At 54.9% G+C, this 24,819-nt stretch overlaps 6 protein-coding genes across 6 annotated transcripts; 3 read left to right on the forward strand and 3 right to left on the reverse strand.

Moving 5' to 3' along the window:
• Window positions 1-853: 853 nt before the first annotated feature.
• On the reverse strand, window positions 854-9,067 carry MGL_1024 (putative polyketide synthase; the record flags this gene model as incomplete). The annotated part of the gene is made up of 1 exon (XM_001731704.1): window positions 854-9,067. One exon carries the CDS (start codon window positions 9,065-9,067, stop codon window positions 854-856), a length of 8,214 nt encoding a protein of 2,737 aa, XP_001731756.1.
• A 1,031-nt stretch (window positions 9,068-10,098) lies between these two features.
• Window positions 10,099-12,138, reverse strand: MGL_1025 (uncharacterized protein; the record flags this gene model as incomplete). The annotated part of the gene is made up of 1 exon (XM_001731705.1): window positions 10,099-12,138. The coding sequence occupies one exon, from the start codon at window positions 12,136-12,138 to the stop codon at window positions 10,099-10,101; it is 2,040 nt and encodes a 679-aa protein (XP_001731757.1).
• A 622-nt stretch (window positions 12,139-12,760) lies between these two features.
• On the reverse strand, window positions 12,761-14,557 carry MGL_1026 (uncharacterized protein; the record flags this gene model as incomplete). Its single annotated transcript, XM_001731706.1, has 1 exon — window positions 12,761-14,557. The coding sequence occupies one exon, from the start codon at window positions 14,555-14,557 to the stop codon at window positions 12,761-12,763; it is 1,797 nt and encodes a 598-aa protein (XP_001731758.1).
• A 462-nt stretch (window positions 14,558-15,019) lies between these two features.
• Window positions 15,020-15,770, forward strand: MGL_1027 (uncharacterized protein; the record flags this gene model as incomplete). The annotated part of the gene is made up of 2 exons (XM_001731707.1): window positions 15,020-15,556; window positions 15,618-15,770. 2 exons carry the CDS (start codon window positions 15,020-15,022, stop codon window positions 15,768-15,770), a joined length of 690 nt encoding a protein of 229 aa, XP_001731759.1.
• Window positions 15,771-16,222: 452 nt separating this feature from the next.
• On the forward strand, window positions 16,223-19,475 carry MGL_1028 (uncharacterized protein; the record flags this gene model as incomplete). Its single annotated transcript, XM_001731708.1, has 2 exons — window positions 16,223-19,365; window positions 19,466-19,475. The coding sequence occupies 2 exons, from the start codon at window positions 16,223-16,225 to the stop codon at window positions 19,473-19,475; spliced, it is 3,153 nt and encodes a 1,050-aa protein (XP_001731760.1).
• A 66-nt stretch (window positions 19,476-19,541) lies between these two features.
• On the forward strand, window positions 19,542-24,701 carry MGL_1029 (uncharacterized protein; the record flags this gene model as incomplete). Its single annotated transcript, XM_001731709.1, has 1 exon — window positions 19,542-24,701. The coding sequence occupies one exon, from the start codon at window positions 19,542-19,544 to the stop codon at window positions 24,699-24,701; it is 5,160 nt and encodes a 1,719-aa protein (XP_001731761.1).
• Between the last annotated feature and the right edge of the window lie 118 nt (window positions 24,702-24,819).

Consider the following 24,819-nt stretch of genomic DNA (forward strand, 5'->3'; position numbering starts at 1 on the left):
CGGTGCACCAAATGCGCCGCTGCCTGTGCCGGCAGCTCCCGTGGTAGCTGCTGGCTGGCCAAACAAACCGCCTGTGGCGGGCTGCGATGCATTGTTCACACCTTGTTGATTCTGCTGACCGAAGCCACCAAACGAAGAAGCCCCGAACATACTTAGGTGTGTGTCGATTTGAGGCTCTCACACAGCGCGCGCCACGTTGTTGAAAGCGCTAAGATGTCTTGTAAAGTCCAACCAAAGACGGTTCACCAGACACGCGATTGACGGCCCGTGGAAGAGATTGGTCGACCGCCTGTGCTTATGACCCACTGACCTGACTTGCCTGCGTCTCAGCCAGCCGCCGCTTTTCCTTCTGAACTGACACGCACGTGACTATATGAACGCGCTACGCGCGACTTGCCAAGTGATCTAGCTCCACTTCGTGTGCGTGTGCAAGGCTAGGAAACCATTGTTCCTGCCGATTCAACATGTTGAGAATAAAAGCCATTTTGCAAAACTAACCAGGGACACCAATCTACCAAGATAAGCACCAGTTCGATGCGCAACCTGAGTGAGCATACGAAGGATAAGTGAAAAACATCATGCGTGATCATTACTCGCGCCAATGAGTGTGCATCGAGGGTCCAGAGATGTCACTCCACAGCGCCAACTAGGAGAGAATCATCTGTGGGAGACCCCGATGCGATGCACGCAGGCCACTAGGCGCCATACCCTTTCCATTCGCACAGGTATACTGAAGAAGAAAGAAGAAAAAAAAAGACATATAAAAAGGTAGTGGAAGAAGAGATGACATGTAGATCCAACAACATCAAGCATGCATGCTACACCCAGATGCGTAGTTTGGCATCATGCGTGTCTAAAAGTTGTAGGGCGGACACTCAACCCACTGGTCACCGAGCATCTCGCGGGTACGCGTCTGGTCAAAGTGTGGTAGGTGGGCAAGCTGGCCCTTGGCAATGAAGTGACGAAGAGGAGTCAATGGATTCGTCGAGTGTGGGTTGCTAGCCTCCTTGTAGACGGCATCGACCCAGTCGTCGTGAGGCACGATCTTCGGCTTTGTCTCGCCAGGACGAGTGGGCACGTTGTCCATGCGCACCAAGCGATCATTGCGGATGTGGAAGGCGTTGTAGCCACTTTCCCACGTGCGTGGCGTGGACATAAGCTTGCCGAGAATGTCGGAGAACCAGTCAGCAGGCGTCTCGGTGAAAGCACTCGACTGCGAGTCAGGCGCACAGCCAAGCTGCCGGCAACCATTGTACATGCGCCAAAGGAAACTGTCCTCGTTTGGTACGTATGTCGAGCGAGCGTTACCGCCCAATGCACCAGGCCGCACGGTGACAACAGGCACACCACGCTTCTTTGCACGCTCACAAAGCTGCTCGGCCACCCACTTCGACTGCGAGTATCCATTGAAGAGACCCGTGCGAAGCTCGTCAAGATCCACATCTTCGTTTACGACCTCGTCATTCACCTTCTTGTCCGAGAAGGTGAGCCACATGTTCGTTGAGCCAATGTTCAGCACGGCCTTGACCTTCTGCTCAGAGGCAAGACGCAGCACCTCACGAGTCGAAATTACATTATCGCCGACGATTGTCTGGTAGCCCATGAGATGATCAGCCTTACCGCCTGCGTGGACGATCAGATCAAGCTCACTAGCGAGGCGTGCGTACTCCGCATTCGAAATTCCAAGCTTCGGTTTGCTAGCATCACCCAGCACGGTCTTGACACGGTCCATGTGTTTCAGCGTCTTGAGATGTCGCTTCGTCGCCACGTCCTTGATGCGGTCCATGCCACCCTCTACCGAGCCACGCACAAGAGCAGTCACCTGTGCCCGAGGGAACGACTCCAGTACAGCTTCCAGCACTGTGGCACCCATAAAGCCAGTCGCACCGGTCACAAGGATACGGAGCTCACTCTCGGGCTGCATGACCTTGGCATCAAATGGCACAAGACCCAAGAGCGAAGGCGGCAGGTCGTCGAGCTTCTCCGGCTCCGATGCATAGTCAAAGTTTTTGAGGGCACTGACGTCAATCTTATTAGAAGCAGCAACGTTTGCCTTGCCATCCTGCGGCTTGACCGCGGCGCTTGAGGGTGTGGATGGTTTCGATTTCTTGGTCGGTGCAGCTGCAGCTTCCTCTTCACCCTTGCCATCTCCTTGCGACTCCGCGACGATCTGGCGGAGCGAGTCCACTGACACGGGGCCGAGAAGTTGAAGCTGTGTCACGGTCGTGCCGTACTCGGCAAGAAGAATTGCACTGAGCTTCGACGCTGAAAGCGAGTCGAGACCAAGTGTTGACAAGAACATCGTGTCGTCGACTGTAGCAATGTCGACATTCAATAGCTTGCCGAGCAAGACGCCGACAGGGTCAGCACCTTCCTCTTCGTCTTCGTCATTGTCGCCTTCGTCGTCGTGGTGCTCAATTAGGTGCGAAATGCTCCAGGCATTTGCGGGGGAGATTTCCTGCATGATTTCCCAGTCCATCGTCTGAATAAAGTAGCCCTCATGGTTCGAGCCACCCATCATGCAACGACCAAGGGCCTGTGCAATGTATTCACACAGCTCACGCGACGTGCAGGCAAGCGCGTCCATGATCTTGAGTGCTGCATTGTTCGACCGCGCACGCATCTCCGCATAAACACCAATGTCAGAAATGGCCGGCACTGCATACGACACGACATTCTTGTGCTCGCGCGCATAGCGGTTGAAGTATGCCTGAGCAGCGTTGTAGTTTGTCTGACCCGGGTTGAAGAACAGCGCCGCTGTCGACGAAAACAGGAACAAGAAGTCGAGGTTGTTCACGTTGATCGTTCGCTCAAGCACCTTGAGAGCGCCCACCTTGGAGTTCATGACGGTCTCGAACTTCTCCTTGTCCATGTTCATGAACTGGTCATCGCGCAGGACAACCGACATGAGGAACACACCGCCAATGGGGCCTAGCGAGTTGGCCGTGGCCATCACGTCCTTCATAGCCTCGGGCTTGAGGGCATCGGCTGCCATGATCTTGATCGTCACGTGAGGGAACGCTGGGTCACGCACAAGACGCTCGAGAGCAAGACGGTCAGAGCGGCTGATCTGGCCACGGCGACCGGTGACGACGATGTTGCGTGCGCCGTAATTGATGAGGAACTGCACAAGACGAGGACCAAGACCACCACAACCGCCGACCAGTACGTATGATTTGCGTGGGTCGTATGTCTTGTTCGGGTTCCACAGGAGCTGCTTCTTTGTCGGCACACAGCACTCCGACAGATCCGTGACAATCTTGCCGATGTGTTTGCCTGACTCCATCAGCTCGTACGAGCGCAGCAGGCCCTCCACGCCATTGAATGCATGGTTGTAAATGCATTTGAAAGGCGCTGCGCGGTGCACATCTGCAATCTCATCGAGCAGCGATGCCATGCGCGTCGGCGCGTACCTACCAAGCAAGCCCAACTCCACGGCGATGTAGTTGATCGCCTTGAGGAAGCCACTCATTGACATTGGGTTGCCAGCCAGATGGTCTCGCTTCGAAATGTCTACGAAGCGACCGAGATGAGCAAGCACATCGATACCAGCTTGAAGCGCGGCGCCCTGCAGCGAATTCAATACGACGTCGAAGCCCTGCTTGCCGCGCTTAGCGAGCCAGTCACGGCTGCCTTGCGTCCACTCAGCCACCGAACGCGAGTTGGCCATGTTCTCGTACGGCACACCCAAGTGGTTATGGATATAGTCGCGCTTCTCCTTCGAAGAGACCGTGCAGAAGACTTCGAGGCCATGACGCTTCGCGATCTGAATAGCGCATAGACCCACACCACCAGCAGCAGCATGGATGAGGATCGTTTCGCCTGCGCGAATCTGTGCAAGCTGTACAAGACCATGCCAGACAGTGCCGTAAGCGATTGGGAATGCGGCGGCCTGGAGGGGCGTCATGTTTTCTGGCACTTTTGTCACCGCGTACTCGGACGCAGTGGCAACGATACCTTCACGCACACCGCCCGAGGTACCCATGACTCGGTCGCCCACGCGCACACGCGTCACGGCTGCACCTACTTCGCGTACAATACCAGAAAACTCCGAGAGGCAGTCTTCGGCGGGCAGCAGGCCGATCGCCGACAGCACATTCTTGAAGTTAAGCGCGACCGCATCAGTTTGCACAATGATATCATGGTCGGACGGATTCGGTGGGAAGTGTGCGTGTGCAGCGAGCGCGTGCACGCTTGGCGTCTCACCCTCAATCAGCTCCAGCACCCAGTCGTGGCCCGTGAATTCGGTCGGGTGCATGTCCGGCAGTTTCACGAGTCGACGACCGTACAGACGGCCATTGCGGATCACATTGAACATCTCCAACGAGCCTTCCTCTTCACGCTCATGCAACATGTCGATAAGACCATCGCGCTGGGCGCGCGTCATCGATGGGTCTACAGCGACGTAGATGCCCTTGATTGTCATAAACTCGTTTGTGACCGTGCCGGCAATGCCCATCGCACATGCGCCTTCGACCGTGTCGTCGGTAATGATCCACAGCTTTCCGACAGGGGTGTCGCTCTTGAAGTGTTCGCGCACAGCCTGCGGGATCAGATGCTCGTTGCCGAACTGGTGATAGAACAAGAGCTCGTCGTCAGCCAAAGCACGCGTCATGCTCGTCGGGTCGCCAACCTCCTTCGTAGGGATCGTCGGGATCGCCGGCCATGCGTTCTCATCGCGCCGCATGTAGCCGAGCGAGAAGATCGGACTTACACCGAATGGCTGCAGGTCTAGGGCGGCAAGCGACGACGGTGCATCCTTGTAGAAGAGCTTGCCCACGGGTGTCGATGCCTTCACTTCAACATACATAGCCAAGGCACCGGGCACCAGGAGATTCTCGACCGCCTGCATTGTCGACTTGATGTCGGTTGTTTCATTCAGCACATCACAGACCACGGCAATTTCAAACGAGGCAGGGATCGTGCGCTCTGAATCTTCGATTGCCTGCTTCACGTCGTAAGGGCCTGTGAGGAATGCGTCCGTGCCGCGAAGCGCATTGGCGACGTTCAGACGCACCACGTCCACATAGATGCCCAAGCGCTGCATCGCTGTGACCAGCGGCTGCATGCTGATCTTGCGGTGGCGCGCGTACACCTCAATAACACGGAACACGCGGCGAGGCGTGCGGAGTGAAGACTCGATCAGCTTCTCTGCAAGCCTGTTGAGGCCCTCGCCCAGCTCTAGCGATACACCCGGCAAGTCAAAGAACTCGTCGCGAAGCTCCGATCCGATTACCGAGTCGCGCTCGAGCGCCTTTGCCACCACGCCCGAGTCGTCGTTCGCTGCCATATTATCCAGGAATTTGGACGTGAGGCTCGTTTCCATTGCACAGCTCTCCATGAGTGAGGGATCCGCGTCAAATGCACGCGGCTCCCAGCTTTCACTGTATCCCTCACGGTTACGGGCCGTGTCCTTGATACGCTTGCACTCAAGACCCTTGAGGAACGCAAGTGTCTTGCCTGTGTCGCGGTCGAACATCAAGACATTGTGCTTGATGTCAGTGTCGTTACTAATGAGCGTCTGCACATGAAGAACAATGCGCTTGACCTGGCGGATCTCTTCCGCCGTAGCGCGAACCGACAGGATGTCCAGCAAGTTTGGCAAGAAAGCGTCGACGCCGAGCTTCTGTCCATCAAACGGCAGGGCAGGAATCCACGTGCACAGGAATGCCGAGTCCAGCAATCCTGGGTGGAACACCATACCGTATGTCTCCCGCGACGACCACAGGTCACTCGGCACATCGACAAACGCTAGGTAGTCATCTTCGCGCTTCGTCGACCCACGCACTTCGTTGATCAGTCCGAAAGCGCCTGTGTGCATCGAGCCGTTCGGACGGAGCCGCTGGTAGAACGTTTCGCCGTCCATGACAATGTCAAAGTCCTCGATCCAGTTCTTGCCGAATAGCTCTGAAATGTTCGATGGACCGATGGGGGTGCTTTCTGGCGACATGTGGCCCGATGCATGCAGCTGGTCGAACACAATACCGCCGTCATCGACAGATCCCTTAGCTGACGAGCGGAACTCCCAACCGTTGTTCACGCCCGTAAGCTTGAACTGCGCGTACTTTGGCGCTCCGTCTTCTTCCAGCACAAAAGCACGTAGGATGCGCATATGGGTGATCGTACGTGCACCATTTTCAAGCGCCGCTTCCGCATATCCAGCTCCAGGGAACACGATGGTACCACGAATCTTGTGGCCCTTTGTCCATGAATGCGTCTGCGCATTAATACGGAATGCTTTCGCACTGAGCGGAGGCATCGGCGGACGGCACCGCAAGTGTTCGGGGAAGCTCGTCTCATGCGGCACACGCTTGAGCGGCAGGAACAGGTATGCCGGCAAGTTCGACAGCGTCGAATTCACACCCATCGGCCGGTCGATAAATTGATCGCCGTACAACTTGTACAGCACAAAGTCACGCACACCTGCCTGCAGCGCCGTACCCACAGCCGTGAGGAACTGCGTAATTTCCACCTGCATCTCGCGAGTCTCACCCTTCTTCACATTCATCCGACGCGCTGAGGCAACGATCGTCGTGCGCTCTGCATCAGCTGCACGCAAGATCTCGTCCATGTACGAGCCCAACACAGTGTGCGGCGCCACTTCAATAATCAGCAAACCACGGTCCTGGCTCTTGCGGTACTCATTGAGGGCCTCAATCGACTCTCGGAACAAAACGGGCTGACTCACATTCTTCCAGCAGTATTGCGCATCGAGCTTTTCACCCACTTCGTGCATGCGTCCATCGACAGTCGAAATAAAGCGCGTAGTTGGAATGTTGACATCTGCATCGATAACCGGATACACTTCCTTCAAGAACGGCTCGCCGCAAGGTGCCACCATCGGCGAGTGGTACGGGCCACCCACACGCAAGAGTCGTGCAAACACACCGTTCGCTTCACAGTCTTTGACGACGGCATTGAGCAAGTTCGTCTTACCCGACACAGCACAGGCGTTCGTCGAGTTCGATGCAGATACCCACAGCCCCGTTTCCTCTTGGTGGTCTTTCATGATACGCTCAATGAGTTTCTGAGCCTCTTGACGACTCAAACCAAGCGCAGCCATCTGACCGTCAACCGTGTCAAGTAGAGTCAGCGCGTTCGAGCGAGCGATGGCCGTGCGAATGGCTTTCTCGTGCGATAGGGCACCCGAAGCGTACATCGCAGCAATTTCACCGACCGAATGGCCCATAACCACGTCCGGCTTGACTCCCAAGTCAACCCAGAGATCGAACAGGGCAATCTGGAAGATGGTAATCGCGATAACAATGCACTCCACCTTCCAGTCACCGGTCTCGGTCTTGGCAACCTTTCCTTCAGCCTCCGGATTAAACAAACCATACTCTTCCTGGAAGTTTTTCCTGTGGAATTTCGCAACCATTTCGAAACTGGCATTCACCGAGTTCCGGAATGCCGCGAACCGCATGTAGAGGTGACGACCCATGTCTTCATGCTGAGGACCTTGACCACAGAACACAAACGCCTTGATGGGGTTCAAGTCTGGGGTTGAGGTCACGACAGTGTCAGAGAACGAGAGCGAGTCATTCAAAGAGCCAACAGCAAATGCCAAGTTCGGGTGACCACGCGCGCGTTCTGTCATCGTGCGAGCAAGTAGCGATGCCGATAGCGGATCCTTCGTTTCCGCCCAGGCCTCCTGAACAGACGTGCTCAGCGAGCTCACAGCACGGTTCGACAGTGCACCAACAGCGATGAGCATTGGATCTTGTGGGCTAAGAGGCACAACGTCGCGCGTGAGTGAGTCGTTAGGCACACGCTCCATAACCGTGTGACTGTTAGCACCACCAAAACCGAAAGAGGAGAGCGATACAATGAATTTTCCATCCTTCGAAAGCTTGTTCGGAGGCAGTGGTTCTGTCTCCGTCTGCACTTTAATGAGAAAATCATCCCATCGGATCCGCGGGCTTGGATTTTTGAAATGCAGGTGAGGAAGCATCAGACCCATGTCTAGCGTGTAGCAGTTTTTGATCAATCCCACAAGACCCGCGGCTGGCTCCAGGTGGCCGACGTTCGTCTTGGCAGATCCAATACGCAGGTAGTCATCCTTTTCGCGACCAGGCGTGAAAACCTCACCAACAGCATTCGCTTCAATCGGGTCGCCCACTGGTGTACCAGTGCCATGGCACTCAACATACGCAGCTTCATGCGGCTCACGCTTCGCATCGCGATATGCTGCGTACGTGGCAGCCTTTTGCTGTGGTCCGTCTGGCAGCGTAATCGACTTGCCTTTGCCGTTTGCATTGATGGCAGTACCAGTAATCTCCGAGTAAATGTGGCTACCCATACGAACGGCCTCATTCGTCCGCTGCAAGATAATGACCGTGCAGCCCTCACCACGAGAATATCCGTCCGCCGATGCATCGAACGTGTGGCAAAGACCACTGGGAGACAAGGTACCAAGTGTCGAGAACGACAAAGACGCATGAGGAGCAAGAATCAAGTTCACAGCTGCCACGACAGCCATGTCACAGTCACCGCGCAAAATAGCCGCGCGAGCCAAGTGCAAACACGTGATACTCGAGGAGCATGCCGTATCAAGATACACAGACGGACCGCGTAAATCAAACAAATATGAAAGACGGTTCGCCTGCATCGAGAATGCCGCACCAGTTGCGCTGTATGGACCCATGTCCCACATGTCATTTCCAAGATTGTGCACGTCTGGCGAGCCAGTTACAAACACACCGGTATTCGTACCACGGTAGTGCACACCCGAGTCCTCGAGCGCCTGGAATACGACCTCGACCAGCATAAGCTGGTGTGGGTCAAGCTGGCGCGCCTCAGCAGGTGAAATGCCGAACTCCAACGAGTCGATTTCGGTATGCGGATCTACAAAGCCGCCCTGGTCCGTGACGACCATTCCCGGAACGCCGCCGAGCTGGGTCATGGCGTCTGGATTCCAGCGATTAGACGGCACACGACCAATTGCACATCGAGCCTCCTTCAGGAGTTCAAAGTATTCCTTTTTGTCGCGTGCACCGGGAAGACGGAGGCCGATACCAACGACGGAAAGACTTTCAGGGCGTTCCTGATCAACCGATTGTGAAGTCATGTTTATGCGATGAGGGGGGAACAATGAAGCGAGTTTTAGTCGACTTTTCCGAAGAGGAATGGCAGGTGATCGTTGTTCGTAGAAAAACTAAGTGTTGGCGCTCACTTAGCGTTACAAACAACGTTCGAGAAGAATGTCAAACACGATCCAATCCAGCTGGAAGGGGGATGACTGCGTTGAGAAAGAAGGCTGAAATCAAGCCTAACCAAACTCAGCGGAAATCGACGGAGTTGTGTAACGAGTTGTCAGATCACTGACGGAATTCTTTCACGACCCGCCGCCGCCTACTGACGCGCGGACAGCGCACGTTGCTCAATACCGACTCCTCGGAGGCATGTGGCTTAACCCTAATAGGATCTTTTTCTGTTCTTGAACAGGACTTCACAACAAGGGTCTGAACTTGAACGAAGTATTTTGGCGTATTGGAGATCGACATGTGGAATTCGATTATGCAACGGCAGCAACAGTGCATCCTTAGTTATGAATACCTTGCGTCATGCATGTTAGTTATTCAATATCTGATTGGTGGGAAAAGGTAATACCGACTTGTGTCGACTGGGCCAACCGTCATTCACGCTTGGGAATCACATCGGCCGCGCCGAGGTAAGCACGTAATACCACATGAGGCTATGACTTGCATCTGCTTTGGTCGCCCGAACACCGAGGAGTTGGCTCGTATGCAGGCACACCCAATCACACGGCAAGCGTAGCCGAAAAGGTGACAAACACTGATGCGGGCTGCCCATCAACGCCCGCTTGCATCAAGCGGTGGCGCCACACTCACAGATGCCCTATGTCTTGCTATCCGGCGCCCAAAGACATTGTAGCGTGCGCTCAGCTTGTGAATACGGTGGTAGCTGACTCCACACCGATTTCGCCTACGAAGTAGTTCAATGCTGTATATAGTATTAGATTTAGTGTAACACGCCACAAGTGCTCATCTACTAAATGGGCCACTACTAAACTGAATATTACAGAAATATCATAGTATCATTGACCCACACACAAACGTATGACTCAGGTTGAAAAATTCAAGTAACAGTGGCATGGCTCGCCAACATGTCAGACAGGCGCCGGTCAAGGTCATCCATCGACGAAAGGCTATCGCGTAGACGAAGATGTTGACCAGGTGTTAGAGAAGACGGAGATGGTAATAAATCAGAACCACCCTTGTCCGCATGCGCATTCGATAGCGCGGCACTATCCACATCGCATTCGCCGCCAACTTCCTTGCGAAAAGCCCGGATTTGTTCACGGAGCCGAACAATTTCCATTTTTGATGACTCAATAGAACCACGTAGTGACGCTTGTTGGGCCTGAAATTGTTCAATTCTTATTGACATACTGTCGATCGGATTAGTCGCCTTGGTAGATGTTGGTGACGGTGGTGAGAGTTCTTTGTCCGCCTCTGATGATCCATTATGAGCCAAGTGCGTTTTCGGGTTTGACGATGTTCCTGAGTTTGTTGGCGCAATTTTCCGGTCTGAAAACCCAGCAGGGGTGCTAGTGGCTGAAGTCGACGCCTCATTCAATGCACTCTGAAGCATATCATCAATATGAATGGGTGCAGCGTGCTCGAAATCCACTGGCGTCATGTGGACGCTTGTCGATGTAGAAGGAGACGAAGATGGATCACCTGACGTTTGGAACGAAGGCCGCAAGTACTCTTGACGCGACATGGAGGCTGTCGTCGATGCTTCAGATTGTGAGTCATTTCGTCTGCCCGGTACCAACGGCGGTTCACGGATTTGGTCACAAGATGGTCTTCTAAGTGTGTTTTCAGTCGCGGGCGTGACATTTGATGGCAACTGATCTGCTCCAGAGCCATCATGGTCTCTATGCGGTGAGAAAGAGATGAATGGATCGTTTGCCGGGGACTGTGGTCTCACAGGTAAGCGACGAGCAAATGGATCGGGCGCGCACTTCGAGGAATCAAAGTCGGTAGAGGGACTGGGCGTTACATTAAACAAACACTGACGTTCAGGCGAAACAGTTGACGTGGGCGATGGCACCTCCTGCGAATGTTTAAGATGCGGCGAGCTTATTGTCAGGGGAACGCCGCGATGTAGAGGCGAAACTTGGGATGAGGACGCTTGATCCACACATACAACACGTGGTGCCATCGGAGACACGCTTTTCAAGTCATTAATAGACGGTTCAGAGCCTGCCCTTTGACGCGCGGCGGGATCTGTCCAGGATTTGCGTGCATACGAGGATGTTTGCTTGTATGGAAGTCGTGGTAGATCTTCGAGTAAAAGTGCGTTGGAAATAGACGCCTTAGATGGCCTGTTCGGCTTCATGACATTGACGCCATGTGTCGTGGCCCCAAACAATTCATCAGCTTCAGGCGTTTGCGATGAAGAAAATGCAGGACGAGGTTCTTCCTCCACCAGAGACGAGGTAGGTGACATGGTAGAGTTGTTGAAACTCATATGTGACGTGTCACAATCCACGCCGTATTGCATGACATCTTGAGAAGGGCGTGACAAGCCCACGTTGCCGTTTGTATTGCCCAATGACACATTTGGTTCCATCGAATAGGAAAGTTGATGCAGAGAACTTGCAGGGCTCAAAGAGAGATCACAGCTGGGAATACTGCGCGTTGTCGCACGCTGAGACGACCCTGGAATAGAATCATTGGTAGGCATTCGACTGGGCGTTTGTATTTGCGACTCAATGGGGGAAGCACGCGTAGATTTATTTGCACTCTGCGGCGCAGGCGACCTTGGCTTGGAATTCCATTTGCGTGACGACAATGTGGTGGCACTCCGCGATTTTCGCAAACGCCGAATCCAACCGCCAGGCGAGGAAGACGTTGGCGTGTCGTGTAGGGGTTGCAAAGGAGTTGCCCGGCGTGTGGGAGATGGCTGCGTGGGAGTCACAGCTCTTTGCGGCAGCGGCGATGCGGAGGCAATACGGACAAGGGAAGGCGTGCTGAAACTGTGAGGCTTTTCAGTATACAAGACCGATTTGGACGTGTTAGGGCTATACCCGTGGCCTAAGGCGAGATGAGGTTTCGTTTGGGGCTGCCGAAACGCATACAAAGACTCCCGCACACGCTCGCCACTCATTCGAGAGTGATATTGCTGATGCAGCTCATTTCGACGCCTGCGAGATGGCGACTTGAGCTCTTTTGGCCCGCGCAAGTACGACTGCAAGTCAGAGATATCGTTCTGAGAGGGAATCAGAGGCAGAATGCTGACGTCCAGTCCAGCCGCAATGGCTGCAGGTCCCCGAGTCCCTGACGAACCGGCCGCATTGAACTTCGATTCGGGAGAGTTGAGAAAATACGCTGGTGGGACGGACACTTTGTCGGACTTGTAAGTGGTGACGACGAATAATTCGAAGCGGTTGACGCGTAGCAAGCTCCCGCTAACGCGCGTTAGGATCGATAGCTCTGTCTTGGCATGAGCGTGTACTTGCCTGGACCACTAATGGAATGCCTCACGTGAATGACCTCTGTTAAATGACTAAACATCCTCGGCTTAGTTGATCAATATTTTCGCCTGAGATTTTTTTTTAAATAAAGGGTGGACACGAAATGAGGGCAGGACACCAGTACGAGCACGCGCGTCGTGAACAAATCGCGAAACGTCGAAATCCAACTTACGTACACGCACAAATCAATGGGACGTGCAGAAGCCTACATATTCATACAACACTTACTGGTATAATAGTGTCAGGCCTAATTATCTACGCATTCGATGGATTTTGAATGCTCGTAATCAGGACATACATGTCCGCAATGCAAATAAGAAGAAACACACACCATGACAATATGGCAATTGGTGGCGCATTGTGAAATTTGTAGAAAAACTTCCCAGTGTCGAAGTCCACATATGCGCGACTCGGCCATACGAATTCGTATATTCCGTTATAGATATGGAAGAGTTTGGACGAAACCGAAGAGGGTTCCCTTGATCTAGACGGTCCGGCCGTGTCCAGACACAAAGGCCCTTGCGAAGGACTGAGTTCCGCCTGACACACAGGTACAGAGCTATCCTCTGCAAGTTCTCGTGACATTCGCTTTGGTGAACATGTAATAACGAGTAACGGAAAGCTGACGAACGGAAGCGCCATAGACAATGCGACTTGAGAGGCGACAAGCATGCTGTCTAAACCGTCTCGACCGGCTACGGCTGCAACAATCATGGCGGGAATGACTGCGATGGCCCGCGTCAAGAGGCGGCGCATGAAGGGAGTGAGACGCCAACGGATGAAGCCCTCTGAGATAATCTGGCCAGCTAATGTGACCGTCACACTGGAAGATTCACCAGCAGCAAGTAAAGCTACGGCAAAGAGAATAGCCGTGGACTTTCCCGTGGTATCGCGAAGGAGAGCAAACGCTTGAAACAAATCGCCGACCACTTCTCGCTCGCCTTTTTCGTTGTGTCCATAGAAAAAAGCAGCGGAAGCTACGATTAGGATAGCGCTGTTGATCGTAATAGCAAACAAGACAAGGCAAATAGCGATGTCCCATGAAGAGTGTTGCAATGTTATGTTAAGATACTGGAACGAAACCGCCTTAAGCGGGGGGATTTTATCGGTCTGAAGCACCTCGGGCACCCGTATATTTGGCGCGACCAAGCGGCGCCAGACGGAGCGCATCATCCGGAAGGTTCTGTATCGACTTGTGCTAGCGTCATGAGTCGGTCGTTCCCCTTCGTCAGTGGGCTCATTCTGAACAGACGAGGAATCCGAGTCGAGATCAGACTCGCCGTCCAGTCGGTCAATTGTGGCAAAGTGAGAGCCAAGAATCAAAGAATGAGGCATGATGGTGGCGCCAAGAATGGAGATAGAAATATAAAGACCTTGTGATGATATAACTGTCGAAGAAGGGACATATCCATGGAAAACATCGCCCCAATTTGGCCGAACGCGGCCCAGTAGCACGCAAAAGCATATCAGCACAATCAAGACCAGTACACCGATGATCATTTCGAAGAGACGGATACCGGATGAGGGGCGATATAGACACAGAACAAGAAAAACGTCCACGGTTGTTATCATCACACCAGCCCAGAGCGGAAGAGCTGGGAATAATAGATTTAGTGAAATAGCAGTGCCGATGAGTTCGGCTAACTCTGTGGCGACGATAGCAACTTCATTTACAATGTAGAGTGGAATAAGTAAACCCCAGTATCGAAGACGGTACTTCCACAATGGCATTGAATACGACTCACTCTGGTCAATAGGTAAGCCTAACACCAAACGACGTGTCTGAGTTGAAAGGTCCAAGCCCGTCACAGCTCCGAGACGACAACATAGTATTTGTAAAAGAACTGCAAATAGACCTGATAGTAACACAATAAAGAGAAGCTTATAACCGAAACGTGATCCAGCTTCCATATCCGTAGCCCAGTTACCAGGGTCACAGTATGCAACCGCAGCGATGAGACCTGGTCCTAGGAATGAGATATGTCGCATGAGAGTGTCACCAACAACCTTATACCATGGTTGTGGATGTAGCTGCCGTTGAGGAATTCCCATGTTGCGTAGTCAAGGAGCACCTTTTTCTGTGCGAGTAACCACCAAATGCACCCAACCACACACACAGCGGCAGTCGCACCGTATGCTAAAATGCAAGCTACCGCAACTTGACCGTTCCCAAGACGACTTGGTGCGCCAGGTCCGCAATGTTGAGAAACCCCGGACGCAGTCTTGATGAAGCCAAAATCCTGATGCGGCCGAGTAGAAATGAACTGCGTTTTGACCCAATCACTGATGCGCAACTACTGTCTGTCTCCCGGAGAGGCGCCAACAACCCCCATTCCCAAGCAAGAACCCAGCCGGCCAACTCCACTCGTCGAGCTATACGACTGGCGCCGTCGAGGTTCTTATGCGCACCCTTCCTGTGCTGGACACTCCACATTTGTTTGCCTACGGGCACTTCACGTGATATATCTTCATGGGCTGTAAGTGAAGCGGCCGCAATAGCGATTCTTTACCAGTATGGTGAAGATGACCTTGCCATCAAGTATGCTTGCGTTGCGCGCGCCCGCGGCCGTGCGATACGCAGCGCCGCCATTGCTGTCACTCTCACGCAGCATATTTACAGGTGCTGCTATCATGCAAGCGCCGCAGCCATTCAGGCAGATACCCAAGGCACATGTGCTCGCTCAAACTGCGACTCCAAAAACACCACTAGATGTGGCAAAATCATACCCTGACCACCCGCTGATGCAGTTTTTCCAGATGGTACCTATGGAAATTCCCAAGGAGGGTACGCAAGGACGACATGCCGACGAGCGCGAATCAATCCCTGTTCCGCATTCGGTGACGGAGTCTGATCTTAAGCGTGACTTCGGCTCGCGAGCGTGGCTCGCTCCTGAGCTGCGACGAAAGAGCAGTGCAGATTTGCATACGCTCTGGTATGTCCTTCTATTGGAGCGCAATAAACTGGCAACGAGTTGGGAAGAATTGAAGCGGCACCGGGCGGACGGGTCGGCTCACATGCTTGGGCAGAGTCTTTCGCATCGTCACCACAGGGTACGTAAGATGCATTTTCGTTGATTTTTGAGCATGAATGAGCTGACATATTTGCGTATAGGTGCGCAAGTCTATGGCGCGCATCAAATATGTATTAAATGAACGTCGATTGGCATTGATGGAGGCGCAGCGTCGCGCTCGCGAAGATGTCGAGATCCCTCCCGAGGATGCATTTGATGGAGATCTGTTTGAAAAGTCGCCATATTCTTCGTGAGGCCATGTATTGTCTTATTATGAAAAGAATTTTCTCTGGACCTTCGTGTTTCACCCTCCCATCCAAAGTTTCGAACCTGGCAAGGGCGACGCATGAAGTTTGGGACTATATTTTGGTCAAATAGTATTTTTTTTTTTCCTATGCAGCCGCCGACATAGCTTGGTTGGTGATAACCATAGTCTAAGGTCGTGAAGGGATAAGAGGGACTTTGCTTTGTCGCTCAGCTATTTTATCGCAAGTGGCTTACGCGCTTGTTTTGCTTATGTAGATACGAGCGAGCCAAACGATGTGTGTGAGTTGTCGTACATGACAGAGAATAACCCGTGTGGAGAAACGACGTCTGTGCATTGACGAGACAGAACGAATCAAATGCAGTGTGCGCATTATACAGGACAAGTGAGCTAAAGAGGAATGCCAATGACGGCTTTCCTGTGTAGCTTTACGCCACCACGATGCTGGAGGGCGTCCTAGCGTCCGTACTCAATCGATTCCTCGCATCCTATGTGGATGGATTGAATACGAACCAGCTCAATGTCGCGATATGGAGTGGTGACGTAAAGCTGCGAAACCTGCGCTTGAAGCGCTCTGCGCTGGATAAGCTGCGTTTGCCTATTGACGTAAAAGAAGGGTACTTGGGCCAGCTTACCCTCACTATTCCATGGTCCAACATAAAGGGAAAGTCCGTCCGGATGCTCATTGAGAATGTGTCGCTCTTAGCGGTACCACGCGATGCGTCTGTGCCGGTGGATGAGGCGGAGGAGGACGAGCGACAGCAGGCTCTTAAGCAACAGAAGCTCATTCAGTCTGAACTTCTGTATTCAGGTGCTTTGGAGAAGACTGAAGAAGATGCACAAAAGACAGAGTCATTCATGAGCTCACTCTTTACGCGCATTGTTGATAACGTGCAAGTGACGGTGCGAAACATTCATATACGATACGAAGATGCGCTCTCGTCGCCGGAGCACCCGTTTTCACTTGGTATCACACTCGCCGAACTGTCGGCTGTGTCTACTGATGGCAATTGGGAGCCCACGTTCGTGCACAACTCTGCGTCAGGGATCCACAAACTGGCGCGTCTGGACTCTCTAAGCATCTACTGGGATGCTGGCACCGAGTTCCTGACTACGATATCCTCGGAAGATCTCCAGCAGAAGTTGAATGAGCTGATTGCGTCGAAAGACCACGTGCCTGAGCACCAATATGTGCTGCAACCAGTGTCTGGCGTGGGCAAGTTTGTGATGCGGCGTCGGGCGACAAAGGAGCATGCAAAAATGGACGCACAGCTTGTTTTTGATCAGATTGGCTTGACGCTAAGTGACGAGCAATACAGTGATGCCCTGAGCATGCTGAACCTGTTCAGTTTTTATGCGCGGCAGGCGCAGTACCAGTCCTTCCGGCCCACAGCGGAGGAGCTTGAGACGAATCGGCCCCTCGCAATGTTCCGGTTTGCTGCGCGTGCGATTGTAAACGAAATGCATCAGCGCCGACGCGTGTGGACGTGGGAGTATATGCGGGAGCGCCGTGATCTTCGCCGCGAGTATGTTTTGCTCTTTAAAGAGAAGGAGCTTGCTGAACAACAGACGGCCGAGGGGCAACTGATCCCAACCACTGGCCGTCTACGAGAGTTGGAGAACAAGCTGGATCTGCGAGACATCCGATTCTTCCGCTCGATAGCGCGTCGGCAACTTCGGAAGGAGCGGCTGGAAGCGGCCCAAGACGCTGAAGCGCTGCATGCGCCACCGAAGCCGGCGTCGTCGTCGCGTGGATGGCTCGGATGGATGTGGGGCTCAGGCGCGAGCGATGCGAAGGATGCGTCGCCCGTTTTAAACAAGGCGCAGCGAAAGGAGCTGTTTGATGCGATTGAATGGGACGAGAAGACAGGCCAGTCGCTGCGTGCGCCATTTGAAGAATTGCCGCCTGACGTGGTCAACCTGCATGTGACGGCGAAGCTGAACCGCGGCTTGTTGGCGCTAAAAGATCACAGGGCTGGACAGCCGGTCATGTCGCTGATGTTTGACAATCTCCAGGGAGAAATGAGTCAGCGGCCACACAATTTTGACACGTCTGTGACGCTGGGCGCGCTGCGTGTAGAAGATGGGACGAATGACGAGAGTCAGTTCCGTGAGATTGTGCGTGTCAAAGACCGGGGAGACGATGATGACTCGTCGATGCCGCTGCTGTACATGCGCTTCGAGCACAATCCACTGGATGGACGTGCGGATAACGCGCTGCAATTACGCACGCGGTCGCTTGAGATTGTGTACCACGCGTCGTACTTGGAGTCAATCATGCACTTTTTCAAGCCGCCAGAGTCGGAGCTGGAGCTGATTGGCGCTCTGTTAGATGTGGCGAGCTCGACACTCGAGGGACTTCGGCGCGAGACACGGGCGGGGCTCGAGAATGCGCTTGAGAACCACAAGACGATCGATCTGGTGCTGGACATTCAGTCGCCCATTTGGGTGATCCCAGAAGACGTGACGACCCGCGATGGTCGGCTTCTGATGCTGGATGCAGGGCATCTCGCGATGCGATCGCTTCTGGCCGAGCCCCAGACCATGGACATGATCCGTGCGAAGCACTTCCGGCAGTACACGGAGGAAGACTTCCGGCAGCTAGAAGAGCTCATGTACGACCGCTACATCCTTAAACTCGACGATGTCCAGCTCGTGCTTGGCGATGGGTACGAAGCGTGCATGCACAGTTTGCAAATGCGAGATGAACGCGAACTTCATTTGCTCGAGCGCATCAACCTCTCATTTACACTGCACAACTCCATCTTGCCGCGCGCGCCGAACTTGACCAAGTTCAAGGTCACGGGCACGCTACCAAGTTTGCGTGTGCACTTCTCCGACAACAAATACCGCGCGCTTCTGCAGCTGATTCAAGTGGCCATTCCAAGCACAGAGTCGTCCTCGACGTCCAGGTCTGAAGCGACCGCATTCGTGTTTGTGCCGCAAGAGTCGGCGCGACTGCTGGGCGAGGTATCCGAAGCGGCGCCACCAGACATGCTTCGAGTGCCATCGGACGCAGCCCCGTCTGGACAGACTGCGACGCGTGCTGCGACTCAGGTCTTCAACCCTTTGCAGGCACGTCGTGAGCGCCTTGCTGAGCAGATGCGCGGCGATGCAGATCAGTTGCTTCTCACGGACGACGATTCTAGTGCGTCGAGTGACGACTCACGCTCAGAGCACGATGCCGAGACATATGAAGAGTCACAGATCACCGACTCCTCGGAGCTCTTGACCGCGCAGCAAAAGACGTTTGAGTTTGATCTGGTCGTGGACGAAGTGTCAGGCACGGTGAGCAAATCCGGGGCCACTACGAAAGAGGACCAACTGCTAGCGGAGGCCGTATTCCAGCACTTCCGTCTTGGAGTATATGTGACGAAGCACAAGCTGCAGGTCGATGTGCATCTTGGTTCGCTAGACTTGGTCGACTGCGTCGTGGAACAGGCGCCCATGTTCCGCCATATGATCACCTCGCGGCCGCTGGAGTCAACCACAGGCCGTGCAGAGAAGCCGGAAGCTGATGCTCATGATCTCATATTTGTACAATACACGCATGTCAGCCCGACGGCACCTGACTTCCACGAACGGTATGATGGCGTCGAAAGCTCGTTGAACGTCAACCTTTCGACCATCAACTTGATGATTACGCGCGTGACAGTGCTCACAGTATATGACTGGATCTTGCAGACGTTTGTGAACGGCTTGGACGAGCAGAATGACGATAGCGATGAAGCAGACGACCCAACGAAAATGGACGACGACGATGTGTCGCTTGGTCAAGACGCCGCAAACAGCGATCGGCTCGCCTGTTCCTGCGCGACGGCTCTCTCTGCCGCAATCGCAGCCGCGATCCAAGTCGCAGCCAGTCAAAGTGCCTGGCGACGTGGCTGTGGCGGGCGGGCCCGCCAAGGCTTCGCACTATGCGGCAGACGATACATCGTCGCCGGCATCGACATCCAAAACACGCATCCGCATCAAGCTGTCGTCCATCCTGCTGCGACTGAACGACGACGGTGCACTTCTTTCGACACTTACCTTCTCAACAGCCGATATCGCCCTTTTGCTGCGTGCGAATACAATGCGAGTCGCAGCTCGCGTCGGGTCGCTGTCTCTCCTTGATGAACGACAGCGGGAGCGGGCCGATCCATCGTTCGCCAAGCTCTTGTCGATCGAAGGCAACGAACTGGTAGACTTTGCGCTCGAGACCTTCTGTCCACACGATGCACAATACCCCGGCTACGACACGTCTATCTGGCTGCGGTGCAACACGCTGAAACTGATCTTTGTGCCAGAACCGTACGCGGATCTACTTGCATACTTTGCCAAGTTTGCGAAGATGAAGGCCGTGTACGATGCAGCCAAGGATGCCGCGTCGGCACAAGCATCGCAGCTACAGGCGAGTCATAGCCTCACACGGTACGATGTGTTGGTCAAGACACCGATCGTCGTGATGCCACATGACCTGCGCACGAACGACCAGATGACAGGCTACCTGGGCGAGCTGTATGTGCACAACACCTTTGCGGCGAAAGACGATACGACAGAGTCTGTGCTTCACGCGGGTCTGCGGCAGATCCGGCTGATGACATGCATGGAAACCGAGGAGTATGACGGCGTGCATGAGCTCACATTGCTCGAAGATGTTGACATTGCCTTCAAGATCACCGAGCGTGCGCCGATGGCGCGAGGTGCTGCGGCCCAAGCACCCACAGCACCAGCCAAGCCGTCGCAGGACACGCTGGAGCTCTCGGCGCAAATGACCGATATCAACGTGAAGCTGACGCAACGACAGTATATTCTGGCATTCGCCCTTGTGCGCAGCCTGTCGGCGCTGTCGATGCCCGACGACACAGACGTACTGCCGACGGACATTGTGCCCGAGGAAGATGCTGCTCGAGCCCTTGAGACGGTCGAAGCTCAGACGCCCGCGGAGGCAGGACCCCTCCGCAAGTTGGTGGGCCAGTTTTCGCTCAACAAGGTGCGGCTCGACCTGTATGACGAGACGGCCATCCACGTGGACTCGCTGGAACAGGCGAGCTTGTTCTGCTTTACGATCGAAGACACCGTGCTCAAGATGCACCAGCACCCAGAGACGGGCATGGAGGTTGAAGTGGATGTGCGCACGTTCTCTGTCACCGATACGCGCAAATCGCGCGATACACACTTCCGCGAAATCTTCCCAGCCATCTCGACCAAAGACATGCAGCAGTTTATGCTCAACTACACAGTGTCGCCGCCCCCAGAGTGCCATGCACTTGTCGTCGTCACCGTCGACAGTCCGAAGCTGATTTTCTCGTTAGATCCACTCTTTGCGCTCGTCGCGTTTGTGTCATCGGGACTTGACGATGAGCCAGAGAGCACCGACTCCAAGCCGAAAGCCGCTATGGCCGGCAGCACTGTGAAGAGTGTGCGGCGAGGCCTACCGGCCACGGCCGCGTCCATGCGTGCGACGCGGGCGCCACACGCGATTAACATGGACACCATGCCGCAGGCGCCATCGACATCGACCTCAACAGCCACCGCGAACACCACGGCAGCCGCTGCTTCATCGTCGGCGTCCGCAGCACCTGGGACGTCGTTCCGCGTAAATGTGGTGGAGCCGCGCATCATCTTGTTATCGTCACCGACACGCCCCGACTCGGAGGCCATTGTGCTCCAGATGCGCCAGGTCGTCTTGTCGCAGCAAACGATCCTGGCGCTCTCGCTGACGCAGCTGGGCATGTTTGTGTGGCGGATGAATTCGCCGAATGACCGGCAGCGCCTGCTGAGCAACCTCGATGTGTCGTTGTCGATGGACTCACGCATGACGCCATCGGGCAAGATTACCAGCGTCGAGATCGACATGGGTCGCCTATATGTGCGACTCACACGCTCGGACATTGAGTTGCTCGTGAGCGTCGTTAGCAATGCCATGGCCCTGTCCAAGCCCGATACGGACGTCGACAGCACCTCGTTGACCTCAACGAAAGCGGCCGCGGCCAAGCCGGCGCCCAAGCGGACGGAACCGGCTCGGAAAGGACCCACGCCGTCCGTACTGAACAAGCTGGCCGATGCGTTTGAGGACGACGGCCAAGTGCTGTTCTCGCGAGAGGAGCTCACAGTGCGAGGCGCAGGCCTGCAGTGCATTCTTATCAGCGAGCTGCACATGCTGCCGGTGCTGGATCTCGACGTGAGTCCATTCAAGCTCCTGCTGAACGACTGGTCCGCTGACATGCGCATGAGCACGGAGCTGGACTTGGGCTTGAACAACTTCAACCTCGCCACATCCAACTGGGAGCCGCTCGTGGAGCCGTGGACTGTGTCGCTTCGGTACGAGAGGAACCTCGCACCAGAAAGCAGCACGTTCACGATCTCGTCCGGGAAGCGGCTGGAAGTCAACATCGCGGCGCAGCTCATCGATACGACGACCAACATGTTCATGTACCTGGACCAAGACAACCGCTTGAAAGAAGAAGCCCGTCACATGGCTCCCTTCCGTATCCGCAACCGTACAGGCTATCGGCTGACGATCTGGTCCGAGACGCCGTACGGATCCACGACATCGTCGGCATCGTCGTCGTCCGGCACGGCACGCAATGCGCCCCATCACTTGGATGACGGTCACGACATGCCTTGGACATTCAGCGACTGGCGCACGATCCGCGAACAGACGACCGAGGCCACCTACAACCGCCTCGCCGTGCACGTAGACGACATGCCCTGGGAGCGTGTGCGGCACATTGCCGTCGACCGAGAGGGCGAATACGTCATGACGCTGCGACCCAAGCTGAACCGGGTCAGCCACCGCCTCCTGTGTGAGGTCAAGTTGGTGAACAACATCAAGGTCATCACATTCCAGTCCACGTTCCGCATCGACAACCGCGCGCTCATTCCCTTCGAGGTGGGCTTGCTTGACGAGCAAGGGCAGGTCACGTCATCCATCCTGCGCATCGAGCCGGAGACATACTCCGCGCTGCCGATCTGCGACGCGTACGACCGGCGCATCAAGGTGCGGCCGGATCCAGGCCTCGGCTACGCATGGTCGAACGAGTCCGTCGGCTGGCAAGATCTGCTTGCCACAGCGTCACATACGTTCGTCTGCCCGGCGCTCGATGAACGCGAGGCGCCCTTCCAGTTCCAGGCATTCGCGATCCATGACGCGCAAACCATGTCGCGTCGAAACTATCCGCGAGTGACACTCGCTATTCGCGCGCCCGTCGAGATTGAAAACGTCCTGCCGTACGACATCCACTACCGCCTGTTCGACAAGAACCTGAACCTGAACTGGTCGGGCTTCCTTCGCAGAGGCGGCGTCTCACCCGTGCATGTCGTGGCATTGCAGCACTTGCTCCTCCTGAGTGTCGAGCTGGAGGACTCCGTCTACTCGCCCAGTGAGTTTGCGATCATTGCGTCCGACAATCCAGACGACTTCCAGGTCGAGAGCACCCTCTCACTCGCGGACGAGTCGAACCTGAAGCTCGAGCTCCGCCTTCACTACCACACCTACCCCGACTCTGGCGGGGCCTTCAAGGTCCAGATTTATGCGCCATACATCTTCCTGAACTTGAGCCAGCTGCCCGTCACGATCAAGTCGCGTCCGTGGGCTGGCCACTCCAAGATAGTTGCCGGCCAAGACTTGCATGAAAAGGACTACGATGCGTCAGAGCACAGCAAGCCCTTCCTTCTCTCACGCCTGCGCGAGAGCAACAACCGCTTCATGCTTCGCACGACCGACTCCAGCTGGTCCAAGCCACTCTCGTTCGACGTGATCGGCTCAGAGGTCGGCGTCGCGATCCCCTCTGTAAATGGCGACCTCGAGCTGCAGCTCGGTCTCGACATCGAGGACGGTCTCGCCAAGTTCAAGCTCAGCAAGGTCGTTAAGCTCGCGCCACGCTACCTCATCCACAACCTGCTGCCGTTCGCCGTGCGCCTCGCCGAGTCCCAGGGCGGCGATCCGATCTTGATCGACGCCGGTGATCGTGTACCGCTCCATTGGCTGCACGTGGCATCCAATAAGCATGCCACCATTGCCTACCATGACGCGGCATCCGAATGGACAGCGCCCTTCAGCATCGACAACATCGGCTTCGTGTACCTGCGTCTAATCCAGCACAACGAGCCACAGCAACTCGTCCAAGTGGATGTGCAGGTCCATGGTCCGACGGTGTTTGTGCGCTTGATGCCCAGCTCCGGTGCGTGGCCATTCCTCTTGCGCAACGAGACGCAACACACGGTCGTGTTCATGCAGACCGCCTCGCCAACAGAGTCGCAACGCAGCACACGCGATACTAATCCCAAACGGTACGTACTCAAGCCTCGCAGCAAGATGAAGTATGCTTGGGACTACCCGGCCGATCCCGACAAGTACATCCGCCTCCAGATCAATGGCAGCGAGCGCGTCATCAACATCCTGGAGATCGGCTCGCTTCTCCCGTTCAAGTTTGCGGCTCGCGACAACCTGTCCGCGGGCGTCGTCTCTCTCGATGTGCGCGCTGACGAAACGACCCAGACTCTTGTCATCTCCGACTACACCGAGTCCAAGAGCAACTTTAAACTGCTGCGCGATGCCGGTGCTGCCCCCGGTGTCGGCACCGTCGCCGCTGCGAATGCCGGCCACGGCATCCCTGGCGGCGACATTCGCTTCAAGGCCGTCGACATCGATACATCCATTCTCTTCGCCTTCAACATCGAGCTCACCGGCTTGGGCATATCGCTGATCTCGAGCAATGTGCGCGAAATTGCCTACATGACCTTCCGTGGTCTTGAGCTGAGCTACTCAGAGTCCCAGGTGACGACCGCCGTCAACGTCATCTGCAAGTGGATTCAGATCGATAATCAGACACTCCACGGCATCTTCCCAATTGTACTGTATCCACACTGTCGTGCCGAAAGACGGCAAAGAACTCGACGTGCACCCAACGCTCCAGGCGTCGGTGATCCGTAAGAAGGACGAGTCTCACGGTGTCCAGCACATCAAATATGCCTCCGTGCTGCTCCAAGAGCTCACGACCGAGATCGACGAAGACTTCCTCTTTGCCGTATATGACTTTGTGCGTGCGAGT

This window comes from Malassezia globosa (genome assembly GCF_000181695.2).
Source record: "Malassezia globosa CBS 7966 chromosome Unknown mgl_sf_2.1, whole genome shotgun sequence".
NCBI classification, from domain to species: domain Eukaryota; kingdom Fungi; phylum Basidiomycota; class Malasseziomycetes; order Malasseziales; family Malasseziaceae; genus Malassezia; species Malassezia globosa.